Here is a 19,686-nt window from a genome sequence, read left to right on the forward strand (position 1 = left end):
AAACGTTTGTGGGGAACTGTATCAAATGAGTTTGCAAAATCCAGATACACCACGTCAACGGGCCTTTCTTTATCTAGATGGCTGCTTACTTCTTCATAGAAGGTTAATAGATTGGTCTGGGAAGAAAGATTCTACACGAATCCATGCCGATTACTTCTGATGATACTGTTTTGATTACTAAAATCTTGTATACAGACCCCTATCATCCCCTCCAATAGCTTGCAGACTATTGATGCTAGGCTAACTGGTCTGTAGTTCCCTAGTATATATCTTGGCCCTTTTTTAAATATTGGTGCCACGTTGGCTTTTCTCCAATCAGCTGGTACCATTTCAGTCAGTAAACTGTCCACAAAAATTAAGAACAATGGTCTGGCTATCACTTGACTGGAGTTCCTTAAGGACCCTCGGGTGCAAGCTATCTGGTCCAGGTGACTTATTTATGTTAAGTTTTTCAAGTTTATTTCTTATTCTGTCTTTCGTTAGCCATGAGGGTTCTTCCTGTGACACGCTAAGAAAATTAACATTACAATCTTGGTTACTGTATCCCCCCCCCCCCCCCCATTTCCCTTGTGAAGACTGAGGAGAAGAATATATTCAAGACCTTCGCCATCTCTCCGTCTCTTTTAACCAAATTCCCTCCCTCATACTTAATCGGGCCAATATGATCTGGCCTCCCTTTCTTACTATTTATATACTTAGACTGGGTTTACATATGAGCACGCAGTGGCTCACAGCGGGAGTCTGGTGAGTCCTGGTTTACCGCTTCAGGTCAGATGTCAGCCCTTATTTTTTTTCAAATTCAGACCTGAAACAAACCAAAAGACGCACAGGACTCCTGGGCAAATTGCACAGGAGCCGCTGCGGAGAGATGTGAACCGGCTCCATAGAGAGGGGAAACCACATTTTCTTTCTTTTTCTTATTTGCATTTTTACGATGGAGTTGAGCCACCCAGGATTTAGATTTTTTTTTTCTATTACGCAATGGAATGCACTGGCCAAAACCTTTATTTAGTATGCTCTTAAAGTACTCCCATTTTTCCTCCGTGTTCTTTGTTCCTAGAATTTTAACCCATTTAATATCTTCTAGCAAACTGCCTAGTTTAGGGAAGTTGGCTCTTTTGAAATTCAGTGACTTTGTATTACCCTTCTGCTTCCTATTTCTGTGATTTATACTGAAACTAATTGACCTTCCTAAGTTGCCCCCTATTTCCACATCCGCGATCAGGTCTGTATCGTTAGTAATTATTAGGTCTTGTAACTCATGGTTTCTTGTTGGTACATTCACCATCTGACCCATGAAAGTGTCCTGCAAAATTTTTAGGAAATGAGTAGCCTTATGCCGTGTACACCCGTTCGGACTTTCCAGCAGAAAAGGTCAGATGGAATCCTTTTATCGGCTATTCAGATCCTGTGTGGGCTTCAGCTGACTTTTTTTTTTTTTTTCAAGAAGTCGGACGGACCTAGAAATAGAACATGTTTTACATTTTTCGGATGAAATCAATTCCTATCGGGAAAACCGTTAGTCTGTATGCTAGTCCGACGGACCAAATACGACGCAAGGGCAGCTATTGGCTACTGAACTTCCTTTTCTAGTCCTGTCGTACGTCATCACGTTTGAAAACAAACTGACTTTGGTGTGATCATGTGTAGGCAAGTCCGTTCGGTCGGAACTCCGTCTAAGTTTATTCTGATGGAAAGTCCGGTCGTTTGTGCGTGGCATTAGATGAATGCAAGGTTCCTTCTGCCCAGTCTATATCTGGATAGTTAAAATCCCCCAATATAATGACACTTCCCAGCCTTGCCGCCATTCCTGAGGGGGAGGTGGTCCGCCTCCCCCTCAGGTTAGGGGGCCTATAGCATACTCACAGTATTACTTTCCCCTTAGTTTTCTCCTTTTGAAGCTCCACCCATAAGGACTCCACCTCTTCCATTGCTCCATTAGTGTTGTCATCCCTCACATTCACTTGCACATCATTCTTGATGTACAGGCATACCCCTCCCCCTTTTTTTCTACACTCCCTATCTCTGCAATATAGACAATACCTCTGGATGGTTGGCAACCAATGAGAGCTGTTAAACCAAGTCTCTAAGATTCCCACAAAATCTAAATCCTCCTCGTACATCAGCAGCTCCAGTTCTCCCATCTTGTCAGCCAGACTTCTAGCATTAGTGTACAAGGATAATAATAACAACACAAAAAACACCAGCAGACCATAACAAAAACTTTTTACCGGGGGTTCCCTTAAATAATAACTTAAAGGGTTAGTTTGCCTTATTAGAATTTTTTTTTAAAAAGGTGAACTTATCTCTGTGGGTAAGGTGCAAGGAAGAAGAAGGGGAGAGGGGAGGAGGGGAGAGTGGGGATTTTGAATCCCCAGACTACTACACTGGCTGCATGGGCACTGACAGCTCATCACCTACAGCTGGTAAGTACCGCGAGGACCGGGGGATGTACGGTAGTAGAACCTTTACTCTTAAAAATGTTGTAAAATTCCTCCTTATATAACTGGACTATTCCAGAATAAATGTGTCCATATAAAACTTAAATGTACAGTCTTTTCCGCTATTACATTCCACACTACAGCCCCAACAACACAAAGATCTTATCCGCAGTGTTGCAGGATTTCTTGCTCATATCCCCATTGTTGCAGTTCAGCACAAGGCGTGGGATCAGCACCAGAGAATACAATACACTCACTATACCGTCATCAGAGTTACCAAGCAGTCAGAAGCACTTCTGTAGCCAACAGCTGCTGAGGAATAAAAATACTCCCCGTTAAAAAACGGTCCCCAGTAGTTTACACTTTGATCTGCTGGCTTCTCAAGCCCAACTTCTAACACAAAGATCCAAGTGAGAAAAAAGTAAAAATTAAAAGTAAGAGGATTGCTCTTTACTAAAATAAAAAGATATAAAACCGTTCACACTAGAGTGTCAGAAGCACTCCATGTGGATGTGGAGATTCTCGGTGTGTGACGTCACAAGTCACACTGACACTCTGATGTGATCTGTTTTAGAGCTCGTTTTAGTTTGATTAAAAAGCAAAAGCTGACCTTTTTGTTTTCTCAAGATACTTGTGTGAGGAGTAGGGCTTGAGAAGTCACCAGATCACAGAGGTCACTGCCAGGATCATTTCTCCTCAATGTCTATTGGCTGAAGAAGCGCTTCTAACCTCTTGGTAACTCTGGGATCCAAGCATCTGCCAGGTTTATTTTAATATAAATAATGGTGGTCTCGTGACTTGTGTTGAGCTGGCACAAAAGGTTATTTGCAAGAATTCATACAAGCGTGGTCCCTATACCAAGCTTTGTGCCTTGTCCACTCATGTTTACCTCAATGCAGACCTCCAGATGGACACTATCTTGTTAAAAGTATTGGGGCACTTGCCTTTACATGCACATGAACTTTAATGGTACCCTAGTCCTTGCTTTGTGCACTGGTCCAAATCATTTGGTGGAGGAAGGGTTAGGGTGTGGGGTTGTTTTTCAGGGCTTGGCCCCTTAACTCTTAAGGCGTCAGCATACCAAGACATTTTGGACAATTTCATGCTCCCAGCTTTGTGGGAACAGTTTGGGAATGGCCTCTTCCTGTTCCAACATGACTGCGCACCAGTGCAAAAAGCAAATTTCATAAAGACATGGATTAGCAAGTTTGGGGTGGAAAAACTTGACTGATCTGCACAGAGTCCTGACCTCAACCCGATAGGACAGCTTTGGGATGAATTTGAGTGGAGACTGCGAGCTAAGCTTTTCATCCAACATGAGCGCACTTCTGGAAGAATTGTCAAACATTCCCATAGACCATAGGTGTGCGCAGCCTATTGCAATAGCGTATTCACCCCAAAGCACAAAATGCACATGCCTCTCTCTTCAGCCTCAGGTGCACGGGACAGAGAAGGAATGGAAAGTCCTCTGTGCTGAGCGGCTTCCTGTTCATTCACAAATGAAAGCAGTTTACTATGCTTCAGTTACGAATGAACACAGTAAACAAATGTGTTCACACTGTGTTCATTTAGAAAAGGAAGGGCCTGGTAAATTTAATATTTACAAGCCTCTTCCCCTGCTCTCTATCCTGAAACATCCCCTGCAACAGCCAAGGAAGAGGAGAAAAAGGAAGCCTGCAGCACTGCAGGGCGGGGAAGCCAACATAGGGTGTGGAAGTGGCAGCGCATGTAGTGATTAGGGTGTGCCCCGGCACACCCCCTGCACACATCTATGCCATAGACACACTCCTAAACCTTGTGGACAGCCTTCTCAGAACAGTTGAAGCTGTTATAGCTGCAAAGGGTGGGCCAACTCAATATTGAATCCTACGGACTAATACTGGTATGCCAATAAAGTTCATGTGTGTGTAAAGGCAGACGTCCCAATACTTATGACAATATAGTGTACATACCTTTCTACTATGCTCTGCTTTTTCTCCCAGCTGCAGAACTAAATGGTCAAAGTCGCATGTAAGCTACAAGACACTGGAGTCGTAGCTCAGACAAAGCTATGGACTGCACTGTGACGAAGCTTCCTGGCCTAGCACTGTCCTATAAGCGAGTCATATGCACCTCCATACCGCAGGTATTTTCTTCAGCACTTGGTGCAAGTAGGACGTTTTACACATATCTGTCACAGTCTTATGACACAGGAAATTAGAATATCTAACTATTGCCTTGCTTGTATGCACTAAAGTCTAGACCTTAACAACCTGATCCGTGGATAGGACAGGTTATCCCTTAACCAGGTGCACCACAGTTTGGTAAGATTGTGATTTTTTTTAGAATAATCTTAATATATAACAAAAGAAAAAACAGACCTCATCTCAGTCTTTTGGTTCTTACCACAGTATGTTCAGAGTAAAAAAATGGAGCTCAGAAAAGGAAATAACTTGGCATAGGAGGCTCACCACAGCTGTAAAATACCCACAATATACGTCCAAAGAAAATCAATTCATAGAACTGCTGAGCATCAAAGCACGGAAAACAAACAATGCATCATAGACCTTACCACAGACTGGTCGAAGAGTTCCCTCAGCTTTTGTTCAGATTCCCCGGAGACTCCAGAAACCATTTCTGTAGCTGCAACCTTGAGCATTGGTAATTCCAATTGCTGCAAAAAAACAAAAAAAGATTACTGAAGTACAACGATAATAAAAAAAACACAAAAAACTAACTATCCTTTTTATACATAGGATTTAAAAAAAAAAAAAAAAACACTAAATACTGAAACCAATCAGGCCTTAGACTGCATTCGTCTTCTTTTATTCAAGACTTTTCCTTCATTTTCACCCAGTGATCCTGTGCCAGTAACATACTTATTGGTCCAAGTGTGACAATAACCACTCACTGTATCATACCTATAGAGTGGCAGCAAAGTTTCTCTAGGACATGACTATAGATAACCCTCCCTCTTTTCCTTAATGGGGGGGGGGGGGGGGGGGCGGCTTTCTGTAATCCACAGAGATAGCTGGGAACATTTTAAGTAATAAGAGCATAGAGGAGGCAGAAAGGAGAGTAAGTTGCGATCTCCTAAGACAGGGTGAATGGGTATTTTTAACACATATTGAACTGATAAAAAAAAAAAAAATGCTTTCAATTGCATAAATTTAGCAAAACATAATTAGGCAAATAAATGCATTTTAAGGCTTGGTTCACGCTTATGTGATGTTAGAAATCTCATGCGATTTGCACTGCACTGCTGTGCAGATCACACGTGAGGCCTGTGCGATGCGAATTCAGCCATACAGATTGTATGGCTGAATTTGCATCGCATTCGCACCAAAATGGTGCAGGACACACTTGTTTTGGTCCCCACTGCAATCAGATCACAAGGGTGTTCACATCCATGTGATCAGATTGCTGCACCATTTGGCATTTCGAACTGCGATCCGATCTGGGGGCGTCATTAACTTTGCATTGACACCCACAGTGGTTTGCATAGGGCAGTGTGAATTGCCTGCCGTGCAATGTGGGAATCCGCACTGAAATCGCGATGGTTCCCGCATTGCATATATGTGAACCGAACTTCAAGATTTATATGCACTTTAATATGCCAAATTTGTGGTTATAAAGGTTAGCAACATTTTCCTATTAAAACCAATCCCTCTATGGTTGTAATTTCAAGTTTTGAATCTATTTCTGCTAATGGATGTCAATGCTTAGCTTTAAAAGCATGATCTCTCCGAAAAACAAAACAAAAACATTTCTCATAGTTTGTTATAAAAATTTGCAAACAGGTAATTTTTCTACTTTACTGATGGGCACGGATAGGCGACACGGATAGGCAGCACTGATAAAGGAGGCACTGATTGGCAGCACTGATAAAGGAGGCACTGATTGGCAGCACTGATAAAGGAGGCACTGATTGGCAGCACTGATAAAGGAGGCACTGATTGGCAGCACTGATAATCAGTGCCGATGTCCCTTTAACCCAAGCCGGTTATCGGCTTACTACCTCTCTCCTCACGCTGTCAGCATGAGGAAAGAAGAAGCTGATAACCAGCTTGGGTTAACATCCTGTGAGCTGCTGTCACTGGACACAGCTGATCACGTGGTAAAGGGCCACTGTGATTGGACCTTTATCCTGATCTGTGATCAGCTGTGTCCGAAGGGACTCGGCGATCACAGAGCACGCTGCCCATGCGCCGCAGGGGGTGCGCGTCGATGGACATCGTCCCGGCTAACTAAGCCCGCGCTGTAGCCATCTTTCGGCTATAGCACGAGGAAGGAAGTGGTTAAAAGAATATCTAAATGCTTCTGTGTTCTAAGCCCATTAACAAATGTGATGCACAGGCCTCAAAAGTATTAACACAAACAAAAACCTTCCTTCACCTCCCCTGAGTGAGCCACAACCTCCTCACACGCTCCCCCTCCCAGACACTGCAGCTCACAGCGGGTGGTATTCAGCAGCAGAGGCAGTGCAGGCAATCAAGAAAGCGGTGGGCAGGATCAAATGTGGCCTATGAATCAGCAGGGACCATGCTGGTAACTACACCCCAGCAATCTGTCATCAAAGTGTAGTGTACGCAAGCACAGCCTACACGAGTTTAACCTCCATGATCTAAATTTAGAAGTGCAGCAGCATTGTCACCCCATAAGACACTGCACTGGCAGGATGGACAAGTATTTGTAAAACTTAAGGGGGACATAAGTATTAAACCTAAAAACAAAGATGTATTAAAATGCAGCTGACCAATTCTTAGATGTGACGGCTGTATTTGTTTTAATTTTTAGGCTTCCTTCCCTTTATTTTTACCTGGTGATCTGGCCAGTAAGTCTACAGCAGCCCAAGCTGTCCAAAGTGGCAGTTAGAATAGTGAAAGAAACCATTTAAAATGGAACTAAAGTTCCACGGTTATTCACTGGGAGCTGGCAGGTTTGTTTGTTTTTTTGCAGAAGAGACATGCAAGGTCTCTTCCACAATAAAATTCACCTACCTGCCTGCACTCAGCAATCCCCCACATGCTTACAGAGGCCGCTCGGATCCCTGTGTGCTAGAATGATGAGCTCATGTGCATTAATGATGCCATCCTGCGCAGGCCAAAAAGCAACACAATTGAAGACGTCAGCACCGGTGAGGAACAGGACCTTTGGAGGAAAAGTGAATATTTGCTGCCCTCCGTTTCGCAATAACACCGGCAGGGGTGCTTACAGTAGTCAGCTTTTATTCATTTATATAAAACCCTTTTCTTTATAAAAGTTATTTTTGCTGTCTTTAAGTGTCAAGTACACTGCATTTATAGAAATCAATGGGTTGTTCCTGTACCTGATGAAAATGTTCTTGGCCTGAACCACTATTCTAAAGCACCTTTCAAAGCTTGTCCACTTATTTACAAGTTATTGTATAAAAGGTAAGAGACAGAGTTTTAGGACAAAGCAATATTCTTGCAATGCTGTTTTTGTCATGTTGTTAATTTCAAATGACAGCAATCACCAACTCATCGTCTATTTGGACAATACCCAACTGCATCATCATTTCATTGTGACCATGGCACTTAGTAAATGTCTACTCTCAACAGTTACAAAGCATGTGGGAAGTGCTTGATGCTAAGACTATGTGCCTATATGCTTTAAACCTTTCAAGACTACACACCCCCATGGCATTCTCAATTAAAAACATTCATATATTTTTCTTGAAGTCTTCTAGCCAGTCCAGTGATGTCACATGAGCTACCTCTTCTTCGGGTGGTCAAAATACAACAGCAGCACTTTATCCTCATTAGCAAATATAGTAGAAGTTTATTAAATAATTGAAATAGTACATTCACAGGTAAAGTTTTTGACAATCAGCACAGGCAGTGACTCCACCAGAATCAAGGTACCATCAGGCTAAACTAAACATTGGCTTCTCCTGCTCCCTAGCCGGCATGAGAGAGAACCCAGATCTGACAGATGTCAGAAACTGCCAATGCCTGGCATCCACCACCACTATCGCTGACTTGTGGGTGCTGTGCCCCTACACACTGATGGATGGAGGAGGGAGGGGGCAGTACTGCGTTTCAGACATACACTCATAAGGGATCTGGGTTCCCTCACAAGCGCAAGACGTCATCTATTGGAAACCATTTATCTTTGGATGCGTGGTCTGCCCACTGGGGACATCGAGATTCAGGATCTCATGTGAGCTTAATTGCACCACTCTATCACGCTCACAAACCGGATATGGATTTCCAGCCTGCTGTCATATGCATAAAATCGTCTTTACATAGGCAAGCTAATGATAATCCCACTTTTGTAACAAATTGCTATTTTTTTTTTTTTTAAGATACCTCCACTTGGAGACACACAATTGCAGTTTTTGTATATTTATTATTGGATGTTTCATGTTTTCCTCATAGGGCCAAAGTGGGGCCTGTGTATCCATCTTACTTTGCGTATTAACATACCTGAACATTGCTCATCAGGTACGATGACCCCATTTATCCGATTCCCTATTTGTCTTCTGAAACACTAGTTTTTTTTTTAGATTTACATTTGACTTGTAATCATGATGTTTATAGATCATTGGGTGAACCAATTGCTAATTCTGGGCCTGCTCCACTAGCCCCCCCCCCCCCCCCCTTCATCCCTTGTGGGTTTGTGACTCTACTGCCCTGATTTGGGTCCCTTCTGAGATGTGCTGCAGCCGCTTTACCCTTCGTGAATCTGGTCTATTTACCCATGTGAGTAAATATGTTGTGGCCATAAGCTTTTCATGGCTGTTAGCTTGGCATATGTATTAGGCCTATATACGCTCCCTTGTTATTTGTATATTCAGGTATATTCTACCTGACATCCTCTGAAGAAGATTGTCTACACCTGAAACGCGTTGGGAGCAATCGGTGGCAACTAATCATTAGCTTAGGTATGGGTGCATGTTATTTCTGCTCCTGGTTGAACAAATGGGTGGCATACAATTAATCCACTTATGAAAGGTGTATGCTTTATCTACTTCCAATGACAAAACAGTAGATGACCCTGCTAAAGACCAGTTTGAAATTTGGAAAAGAACAGCTGACGGACTTTAGTGGTACCAGAAGAGGACAACGAAAATCCAATAGATAAAATATTGTCTTTATTACAAAAGTTAAAATTGTTTAACATACTTTTTCTAAAAGAAATCCATCAGCTCAATACATATATAACTGTTATATATCTATTGAGCTTTAAGAAAAAGTATGTTGAACAATTTTAACTTTTTTAATAAAGAAAATATTTTATCTATTGGATTTTCATGGTCCTCTTCTGGTACCGCTAAAGTCCGTCAGTTGTTCTTTTCCAAATTTCAAAGTATCTTTGTAAAAATTATATTTTAAATCTTTACGTATAAGTAAACTTCTCTTCTTTTAAAAGTGTTTGCAACAATTTTTTGGCTGCCATAAAGTCCCATGGGAGATGCATTTTTTTTTGTATAGTATTTAGGGACAGAGCAGCCCTGAACCCATGATATACTCACCTCAACTTACGATCGTCAAGAAAAATGTAAATGGAATGTAATAATTGTTACTACATTGATAATGAGGATCACATGCTGTTGTTTCTGGTATTTTGAGCTGCATTAGATCTCCCTGGATCTCTAGTAGTTGCAGGATCCTCGGTCTTTTGTGTGGCCCCAAATTACACAACCAAGAACTTGCTGATGCTTTGATCTTTGGGCACTAAAAGCTGAGACTAGTAGTTGCACGCTGGACTCGTTTGTGGATTTGTGCATTATACATTATCTTCTCCTGGTAGTGGTGGGCATTTTAATAACTGCCCAGTCCTTTAATACTTTTAGTGCAGCCAAAATGATCATGTCCTCCCAAGGGGGGGGGGGTATGTAAATGACAGCTTGGACTACTTACTCTGAACAATCACAGGCTGGGGTGGGAAAAAGGCAAGGGTGAATGAACTGCTGCAGGGAAAAATGCTCCCTCACCAGGCAGATCTGTGCTGCGTGGCAGAGCTGTGTGATCTCATCACTGGATAGACAAACACATTCTTTGACAGGTAAAACAGCTCCTATATACGCATTTTAGCTGTATATTCAAATATATATATATATATATATATATATATATATATATATATATATATATATATATATATATATATATATATATTTTACATTCATATGAAAAAAACATTGAATTAAAACCACAACTTTACAATACTTATTTTCACAAACAAAAGGGTGCAAAAAATATCAACCTATCACATGCCTGCTTTTTATGTTTGACCTGCAGTAGAGAAGTAATTTGTTGCTCTGGACAGTAAAAACACATTTTCTTCACACGTCTTTTTTTGAAAGGTTTGGAATTTAGTTGTGTTCCTTGAAAGCAGTTCTAAGAACAAAATAATAAAAAATAAAAGCAGAGAAGTGAGACTTACTCCAGCAATGGCCTGGGCCAGTAAAGTCTTGCCACACCCAGGAGGTCCATGTAACAAGAAGCCACGAGGTGGGACGACACCCAGATGCTGGTACACCTCAGGGTGACGCATGTGAATCAGAAGCTTGCAGACCTCCTGCAAAAGTGACAACAGCATTTCAGGTAGGCATTCATAAATGGACACACTGTTGGTTTTCAGTACGCTTTCTTCAGAACAAACATCTAATACAGATTCCATCTATGGGTACAGTTTGCAGAGGATGACAGTCCTTTAAAACATAAACCTCAGTACTGCCTGCATGCTTCCTGGTACCCTCTGTATAACCAAAGATTGGGGAGGGAGTTTCCCCTTCTAAATCTCTCTAATCTGATCTCTCCTGATACTCTGCTCTGAGGTCTCTAAAGCCTGATACACACCACAATTTTTTTTTTGTTTTACCCAGCGGTTTGAATATATATATTATAATATATAAAAATACAGCTCAGATTGGAGCCGCTGTACTAACAATCTGATGTTGGTACAGCTCCCCCCTGCTATGGTGTTCTGACAGGGGGATAGCCCCCAGAGCACTCTGGTTAGTGCTCTCAGTCATTGGCTGAGAGTGCTGATCAGGAGACGGTCAGCTGCTGGTTTTCCAGCATGCACGTCCAACAGAAGCTGGTTGAATGGCTGGCTTCTGTCGGACCGGCTGCCATACACATGGGTGAATGTCGCAAGACGGGCCCATGTGTACTAGGCTTAAAGTGGTTGAAAACCCTTAATCTAGGCTTACCTGTAGGTCCAAGAAATATCTCCTAAACCTACACGGTTTAGGAGATATTTGCCGAAAGACAGGCACCGATGTCTAAGGCGCATGCGCACCGCAGTTAACGGTGATATGTCGCGAGTGGTAGCTCCCGTGCACATGTACGGGAGTGACGTCATCGCGGCTCCGACGAATGACAGTGCCGGAGCAGCGAGACCCACCAAGAAGATGGAGGCTCCGGACTACAGAGGACAGCGGCGACTTCGCTGGCTCCTGTGTCAGGTAAGTGACACATAATGGACTAATATGAGATGCATAGTAGTCCATTATGATTTACCTTTGCAGGGAATCACAGAGGAAGTAAACCCATCAGGGTTTACTTCCTCTTTAAGGGCTTGTTTAAACCGTGTTAGTTGGCCTAAATGTTTTACCTACTACTGCACATTTGTAGGGTGACTAGGGCACATTAGAAAGCCTAAGTGCCCTGTTCACATGATACATGTGCGGTGGTATGAAGAAAAATAAAATTTTCTAAAATCCTGTAAAATGCAGATCTTAGGTATCACATTAGTTGCTTTACCATCTCATGGAAAACAGGTAGAAATATGAAAGTGGTTGTAAACCTCAGACATGAAATATGAACATAGCATATCCCCTACAGTGTCTCAATTAGGTGCACTAAGTGTCAATCCTGTCTACTGCTTTGTTCCTCTATCAGCACAAATCACTTCTGACAAGTTTTCCTGACACCAAGAGAAAAGAGGAGGGATCTCTAGCACACAGGCTGTGATTGACAGCCTCAGCTCTGTTCCTGCTTGCTGTGTGAAGGAGGGGGGGGGGGGTGTCCCTTCCCTCCAATCAGCTATCAGAGCTCTACTCACTGAGCTCTGCAGAGTGTAATTTCAGCTCTCTGTCCATTTTCTGAAAGTTTGGATACATTTTATAAATTCTGGACTTTGAATGGCTGTAGAGAGGAAACTTATGTAGAAGGATTTTGATTACCTGAGGCCAGTGAATTCACTGGATAGAGAGAGAGAGATGAATATATATATATATATATATATATATATATATATAGATAAAAATATGGGTTTATAGCCACTTTAATTCTCTTTCTATAGAGAGAGAGAAGAGAGAGAGAAGAGAGAGAGAAGAGAGAAGAGAGAAGAGAGAAGAGAGAAGAGAGAAGAGAGAAGAGAGAAGAGAGAAGAGAGAAGAGAGAAGAGAGAAGAGAGAAGAGAGAAGAGAGATAGAAATATGGGTTTATAGCCACTTTAACTCTCTTTCTCAGCATGACGTTATTTTAAATAACATGTCTTTTAAAAGGCATAACTTTTTAATTTATTATATTAAAACATTTTCTCTTTTTCACACTTGTAAATATGAACATTACATCCATAGGGACAGATTTAATTTCTTTGTTTAGATCTGCTCAGCTATGACAATCTGAGGCATGGACACAGAGGCCACTTTGCTGATCCCCACCACTCGTCATACTGTCAAGTAAGGTAGAAGGCGATGTAAAATCCAAAATTTTTCAATGGTCACCAGAAAAAAGAAAGGCGAGTATAAATCCTCCTATAGTGACACTTGTTTTGGTGACAGCTGTCTAAGGTTACCATTTACACTAGCCTCTTGCCTTTGGATGCAGAAGAAAATTATCCAAGTATAAAACCCAGATCAAGTTTTCCTTTATTTAAATGTCCTGCTTTTACATGTGTACAGGATATCTAATCAGCATCTGGCACAGAATTCTATTTTCTTTAAAATGTAGGTGGACATACTGTGTGAATTATATAATTTAAAATCATTAAATGCCTTTAGATATGTTCTATAAACACATATAAAGAAAAGTATGTCACTGCCCATGAGAATGAGGCCTATGGCAGTGATTTCCCCTCATTTTGTAAGATTTTCTCTCTAATTTTCTGCTGTGGCTCTGAGGCAAAAAAAAAAAAAAGCCACTTGCTATGGGGCCACTGGTGTGTGATCCCTCCCAAGCCTTGCTCTAAGCATCCATAAGACACACAGAGCCATGGCTTGGCCCCAATCCAGCCCTCTCCTTACTGGCTGCAACTGACAGCAGCAAGAGCCAATGGTCCCCGCTGCGGTCTCAGCCAATGAGAGGAAGTCCGCAGACAACCGAGGCTCTCATGCACATCACTGGATGGAGAAGGGGCTCAGGTGAGTATTAGGGGGGCTGTGGGGGTAGCAGCACACAGAAGGTTTTGAACCTTCATGCATAGAATGCATGAAGGTAAAAAACCTTCAGCCTGTATAACCACTTACCTCTGGAAGATTTACCCCCCTTCATGCCCAGGCCATTTTTCGCCATATGCCACTGCGTTATTTTAACTGAGTATTGCATGGTCATTTAACCTTTACCCAAATACAATGTAGGTCTTTTTTTTCCCCCCACAAAATGAGCTTTTTGGTTTTATTTCATCACCACTGTGTTTTTATTTTTTGCACTATAAACAAAAGACTGATAATTTTGGAAAAGAAAAGAAAAGAAAAAAAGAAAAAAAAAGAATCAAACTTCTTCATAAATTTAGGCCAATATGTATTTTGCTACATATTTTTGTAAAAAAAAAAATCCCAATGTATACTAATTGGTTTGCGCAAAAGTTATAGTGTCTTCTAACTATAGTATATATAAAATGAACTGGCGCTGGAGGGATGTGATAAAATAAAAATTAAGAAATAAACGTGAAATTTTGCAGCTGCTGCTAAAATAAAGTGCTAGAACTTCAAAAAATTGAATATACTGGTGAAAACAGTGCTAGCAAATGTGACATATAAGTGAAAATAAATAGAAACTCATATCAATAGCCAAACATGTGAACGTGAAAGAAAATAGATAAAGACTCAGGTCAATGGCAACAATATCTGACAATAGTTGCATTAAAATGAGTCCAGTGTGGATAAAGTGCATATATATTGTCCAACATAAATAAAGTGCATACAATGTACAAGACGTAATTTCTGGCCTGCAACTTAACCAGCGACGCCATTTCCTGCCTCCGTGGAGCGCACACTATACAAGCGGCGATCGCGGAAGTTTCCTATCTGAAAGTTTGCTTTCTCATCCTATCCTGTAAGTAGCGCCGAAGTGCGCAATTTCAATTGAGCCTCACAGCACTTCACCATGCAGCTTTCTCTTTTCTCTTATGGGTGGAACATATAAAAATTCCCCTGTGATCCAGTGTGCATCTAATGTCTTTACCTGGAATCTGTCCACAGCATCAGTTCATTTATATGCTTGGTTTTGGACTGGAAAGTTTTTGGCGAGTGTGGTCTAAGAAGGGGGGCACATTGTATGCACTTTATTTATGTTGGACACTGTATATGCACTTTATTTTTAGCAATTGTCACTGTACTAATGGCACTGGAGGGAAGGGGTTAAACATCTAGGGCAGGGATGGCGAACCTTGGCATCCCAGATGTTTTGGAACTACATTTCCCATGACACTCATGCACTCTGCAGTGTAACTGAGCATCATGGGAAATGTAGTTCCAAAACATCTGGGGTGCCAGGGTTCGCCATCACTGATCTAGGGTGATCAAAGGGTTAACTGTGTGCCTAGTCAGTGTTTTACTGTACTGTGTGTGCTGCTTTTACTCAGTAGTGAGGGATTTAAGTCTCCGCTCTGCATGGACACAAAATACAACCCCTTCTAAGAACGACGACCTGCTTTATTTACTTAGATCTGTCCTGTGTTTTTGCCCAATGATCGGCGGGTGCCAGCAGACATCCAGTGCCCAGCACCCGCTGATCTGCTTCTGCTGTGAGCGTGCGCCTCCTAGGCAGAAGAGCAGAATCACGTATATAAACGTGATTCTGCACAGGAGGGCCGCCCTGTAGCAGTAAATCTGCTATAGGGCGGTCCTTAACTGGTTAAAGAATTCTACAAGTGATCAGTCATTGAGTATTACTCAACATGCTGTAAAACTGAAAAATGTATTGGTTGTTACGAGAAACATACTGTCAAGGTTTCGTCGTTTCCTCCTACATCGTCAAATCGAAGAGATGATCTCTGCAACTCAAAAACTTTTCCTTTACCTGGGGTTAAAAGGAAAAATTGAAGGTTAGCCATTACCTCATCAGTGAAGGCAGCCATAGAGGAAGTATAACAAGCTACGTGGTCATTTACTAGGAACTGTACAGCTGTAGACAATATATTTTCATGGGGTCGCCATAAAATCTTTCACACATTAAAAATATTTCCACAATAGAAGAAATTCAAGCTTTATGGGTCTCACCTTTATTCTTCATAATAGCAGACTTTATCTCCTCGTCCACATCTTGAGACTCGGACTTCCCCTTTTGGGATTTCTTTCCTTTGCGCTTCTTCTTTTCACTCTCCAGGAGAGAAACATCCACAGACTTCTATAAAACACAGAACATTTCTAAGATGAATCCAAAGAAAAAAAATAATAAATGTTACAACTATCAAAAGGCATATCAACTTATGAAAATAGGCAGAAAAAAAATTTGTTGAAACTAGAGCTATAAATATACAAGAGAATCAAATGTTTAAAGTTGCAAAAAAAAATTAAGGCGGGAAAGACACGCCCATATTTTCAAAGTTAAAGGGTTTGTATAGGTTAAATTTTTATTTATTTTTTTTAAATAACAAACACGTCATACTTACCTCCACTGTGCAGTTTGCTTTGCACAGAGTGGCCCCGAGCCTGCTGTTCTGGGGTCCCTCGGCAGCTGTCTCTGCTCCTCCCTGCAATAGCTAACCAACTCGGGAGGGGGTTACCTTGCGGGCGCGCTCCCGTCTCATACACTCTGTGTCCATAGACACTGAGTGTAAGTCTTGGTCCCGCCCCCCTGTCGGCCGCGTCATTTGGATTTGATTGTCAGCAGCACGAGCCAATGGCTGCGCTGCTATCAATCTATCCAATGAAGAGCCGAGAAGCCAGCGCATTCTTGACACGGGACTTTCGAGGGCTCAGGTAAGTAAACCCGGGGGCATAGGATGCATTAAGGTGAAAAAAAAAATGGAAGGTTTACAACCCCTTTGAGGTTTTGGCGAATACTGTGTCCCAGTTGGGTAGATTTAGACCCAGTTACCAGGGTAAAAGTTGAGGGTAAAATCCTCCCAATAGGACACTTGTTTCTGTGACAACAGGAAGGGGAAAATATAGTGTTCACTATTGTAATTAAATTAAAGGCATTGGTATAAAAAAATTAAAAAAAATAAAAAAATAGGAAAAAAAAAATTTGAAAAGCACCATGGCACTCTACAGCATATACTGAAGAAGTCCTGATTGGAGGATGTAACGAGTACAGGGGGCGGGGCCATGTGCCAATGTCATCCTCATGCCATCATACTTGTTACATAAAGGTTAGCGGTGAGCTGTACTACACACAGATCCTGTTGCAAATGAACACTATAAGTTCCCCTTCTTGTTTTATGTGGATTTGCCTGATTAAATATATGGATTAAGGGTTGGTTCACACTGGTGCGATGCAGGAAACCCAGAGAATCCTGTGAGGGATCCCGCGTCGCACTTAAATCGCAGACGGTTCACACTGACATCTGCAAACTGCTGCAGATGTAAATGTAAAGTTATTGACACCCCCAGATCTGTTTGCACTGCGAACTGTGAAATGGGGCAGGAATCGGAACGCATAGGTGTGAGCACTCATGTGATCCGATTCCAGTGCGGACCAAAAAAAGGACACTCAGTCAGTCTCCTCTCGCATTACTAACTTTGCAGGTGCTTCTAAATGTTTTAACATCCTGCCAACGCAGCGCCCCAGTGTGAAAGCACTCTGGCTTTCACACTGGGACTGCAGGGTAGGGGTTTTCAGGCACTTTTTTTTTAGTCAGAAAAACCTCCCAATGTGAAAGTGCATATTTTTAGCACTGATCACTGTAATAATATCACTGGCTCCCAAAAGTGTCAGTTAGGGGTCTGATTTGTCTGCCGCAATGTCGCAGTCCCGCTAAAAATCGTTCATCGCCGCCATTACTAGTAAAATAAATAAATACACCATAAATACATCCCATAGTTTGTAGACGCTATAACTTTTGCCCAAACCAATCAATATACACTTATTGGGATTTTTTTTACCAAAAATATGTAGAAAACATATTGGCCTAAATTGATGAAGAAATAAGATTTTTTTATTTTTTATTTGATGAATGTGTTTTATAGCAGAAAGTAAAAAATGGTTTGTTTTTTAATTGCCTCTTTTTTTGTGTATATACCATAAAAAAATAAAAAACACAGAGGTGATTGAATACCACCAAAACAAAGCTCTATTTGTGGGAAACAAAGACACCAATTTTATTTGGGTACAGTGTCGCACGACCATGCAATTCTGAGTTAAAGTAACGCAGTGCCATATCGCAATAAATAGCCTGGTCATTAAGGGGGTCAAATCTTCCGGGGCTGAATGATTAACTAATGAAACCTACAATCTACTTATGCACTCCCTTGTTACCTTTTGCCTTGACTATTCTAACTCCTTCCTCATAGGCCTACCCCTCTATAGGCTACCAGCTCCTCTTCAATCTATTATGAATGCTGCAGCCAGAGTCATCTATCTTACCAACTGCTCAGTGTCTGCATCCTCCACTCCACCAATCCCTACATTGGCTTTTGATTGCCCAGCAATTTAAATTTAAAATGCTAACATCATACAAAGCCATTCACAACTCTGCCCCAAGCTACATCACCAATCTTGTCTCCAAATATCACCCAAACCGTGCTCTCCGCTACAAGGAGATCTCAAGCTCTAGCCTTTCCCATCCTCTGGAACTCTCTACCTCAATCTGTCCGGCTATCTTCTACTCTGGTTGCTTTTAGGCGATCTCTGAAAGCTCATCTCTTCAGGGAAGCCTATGACTCCTCCAACTAATCTTTTATCACTTCCATCAGCTCATCCCCCACAGTTCCAACCTTTTGTACCACTAGCCTCAAACTATTAGATTGTAAGCTCTTAGGAGAAGGGCTCTCTTGATCCTCTTGCATTTTATTGAATTGCAACTGTACTGTCCCTTTTTATATTGTAAAGCACTGCATAAACTGTTGGCACTATATAAATCCTGTATGAAATCTATCAATCAACAAGCAATAATCAACATTCATTGATCATATGTTGTTGATGTTATCATTAATTTCACATTTTGATGATGACGGTAGCGCTGCACACATTTTAGTATTTTAACGCTACAAAAAAGGAAATTGCGTCCACCCACTCATTACCTATTGGACAAATCTCTCTTGCAGAATACTGTATTTTGACAGCCAACACCCACAGCTGTCATAATACCCTACAGCACCTTTAATTTATATATTTATATAGAAAAGAAGGTCAAGGACCACCCATGGCTCGAATTTTAGTCAGGTTATCAGAAACTGGTCGAAATTCGCTCCATGTCCATCCAACTTAAGAAATGTCAGCTGTTGATGGAACTTTCAGCGCACCTGAACAGTAAGCCAAGATTCATTTATCCCCAATCCCCCATGCTACATTCAATTTCAACAGGCAAGCATTATACCCTACACCATGTGCCCCCCACCCAGGTCTCTCTGGAAGACACTGTGGATGTGACCTTTCCAGGGACATTTGCAGAGGCAGGGGCCAAGCCACCAGTACCTCACTATACCAGGAAGTGGGGAATAAAAGTAAACTGTAGGTTAACAGCTAAAGCTCTGATCTTTTTAGATTATGTCAAGAGGATTCAGGATGAGCATGCCGAGTGGCAAGCTCAACCAAATTTTCCTGTATGGAGGGGAAAGGCCTGCTTCAAAAAGGAAAGGAAACCTATCATTAGGCCAGGGATGCCACTGTAGCACCTTTTTCTGAATAGGGATGGCCGAACTGTTCGCCCAGCGGTCGTTTCGCAGCGAATTTTGCGTGTTCGCGATTCACCCGATCGCCGGACTATTGCCGCTGTTCGCCCGGCGGACATATGTGTTTACAGTGTGAAAGAACTTTGACCCATGATGACACATCCATCATGGGGTACAGGACAGCCAATTGAGACATTTCAGCACATGGACAATTGGACATTCCCCCTACCTTATAAATAGACCTGATCTGGCGGCCATTTTACATTCTGTCTTATGTCATTATAGGGAGAG

General features: G+C 41.8%; 1 protein-coding gene across 1 annotated transcript in view; it reads right to left on the minus strand.

Moving 5' to 3' along the window:
- NVL (nuclear VCP like) overlaps positions 1–19,686 on the minus strand; it is a 126,642-nt gene that overhangs the window by 79,604 nt on the left and 27,352 nt on the right. Inside the window, exons 7-10 of the mRNA XM_077485823.1 lie at positions 15,841–15,967; positions 15,564–15,640; positions 10,833–10,967; positions 4,993–5,094 (exon numbers count right to left, since the gene is read on the minus strand). Coding sequence (XP_077341949.1) covers positions 4,993–5,094; positions 10,833–10,967; positions 15,564–15,640; positions 15,841–15,967 — 441 coding nt within the window. The remainder of the gene's footprint in view (positions 1–4,992; positions 5,095–10,832; positions 10,968–15,563; positions 15,641–15,840; positions 15,968–19,686) is intronic.

The sequence above is a fragment of the Lithobates pipiens genome, unplaced genomic scaffold, assembly GCF_037356315.1.
Source record: "Lithobates pipiens isolate NorthernLeopardFrog02 unplaced genomic scaffold, aLitPip1_a1.2 Scaffold_18, whole genome shotgun sequence".
NCBI classification, from domain to species: domain Eukaryota; kingdom Metazoa; phylum Chordata; class Amphibia; order Anura; family Ranidae; genus Lithobates; species Lithobates pipiens.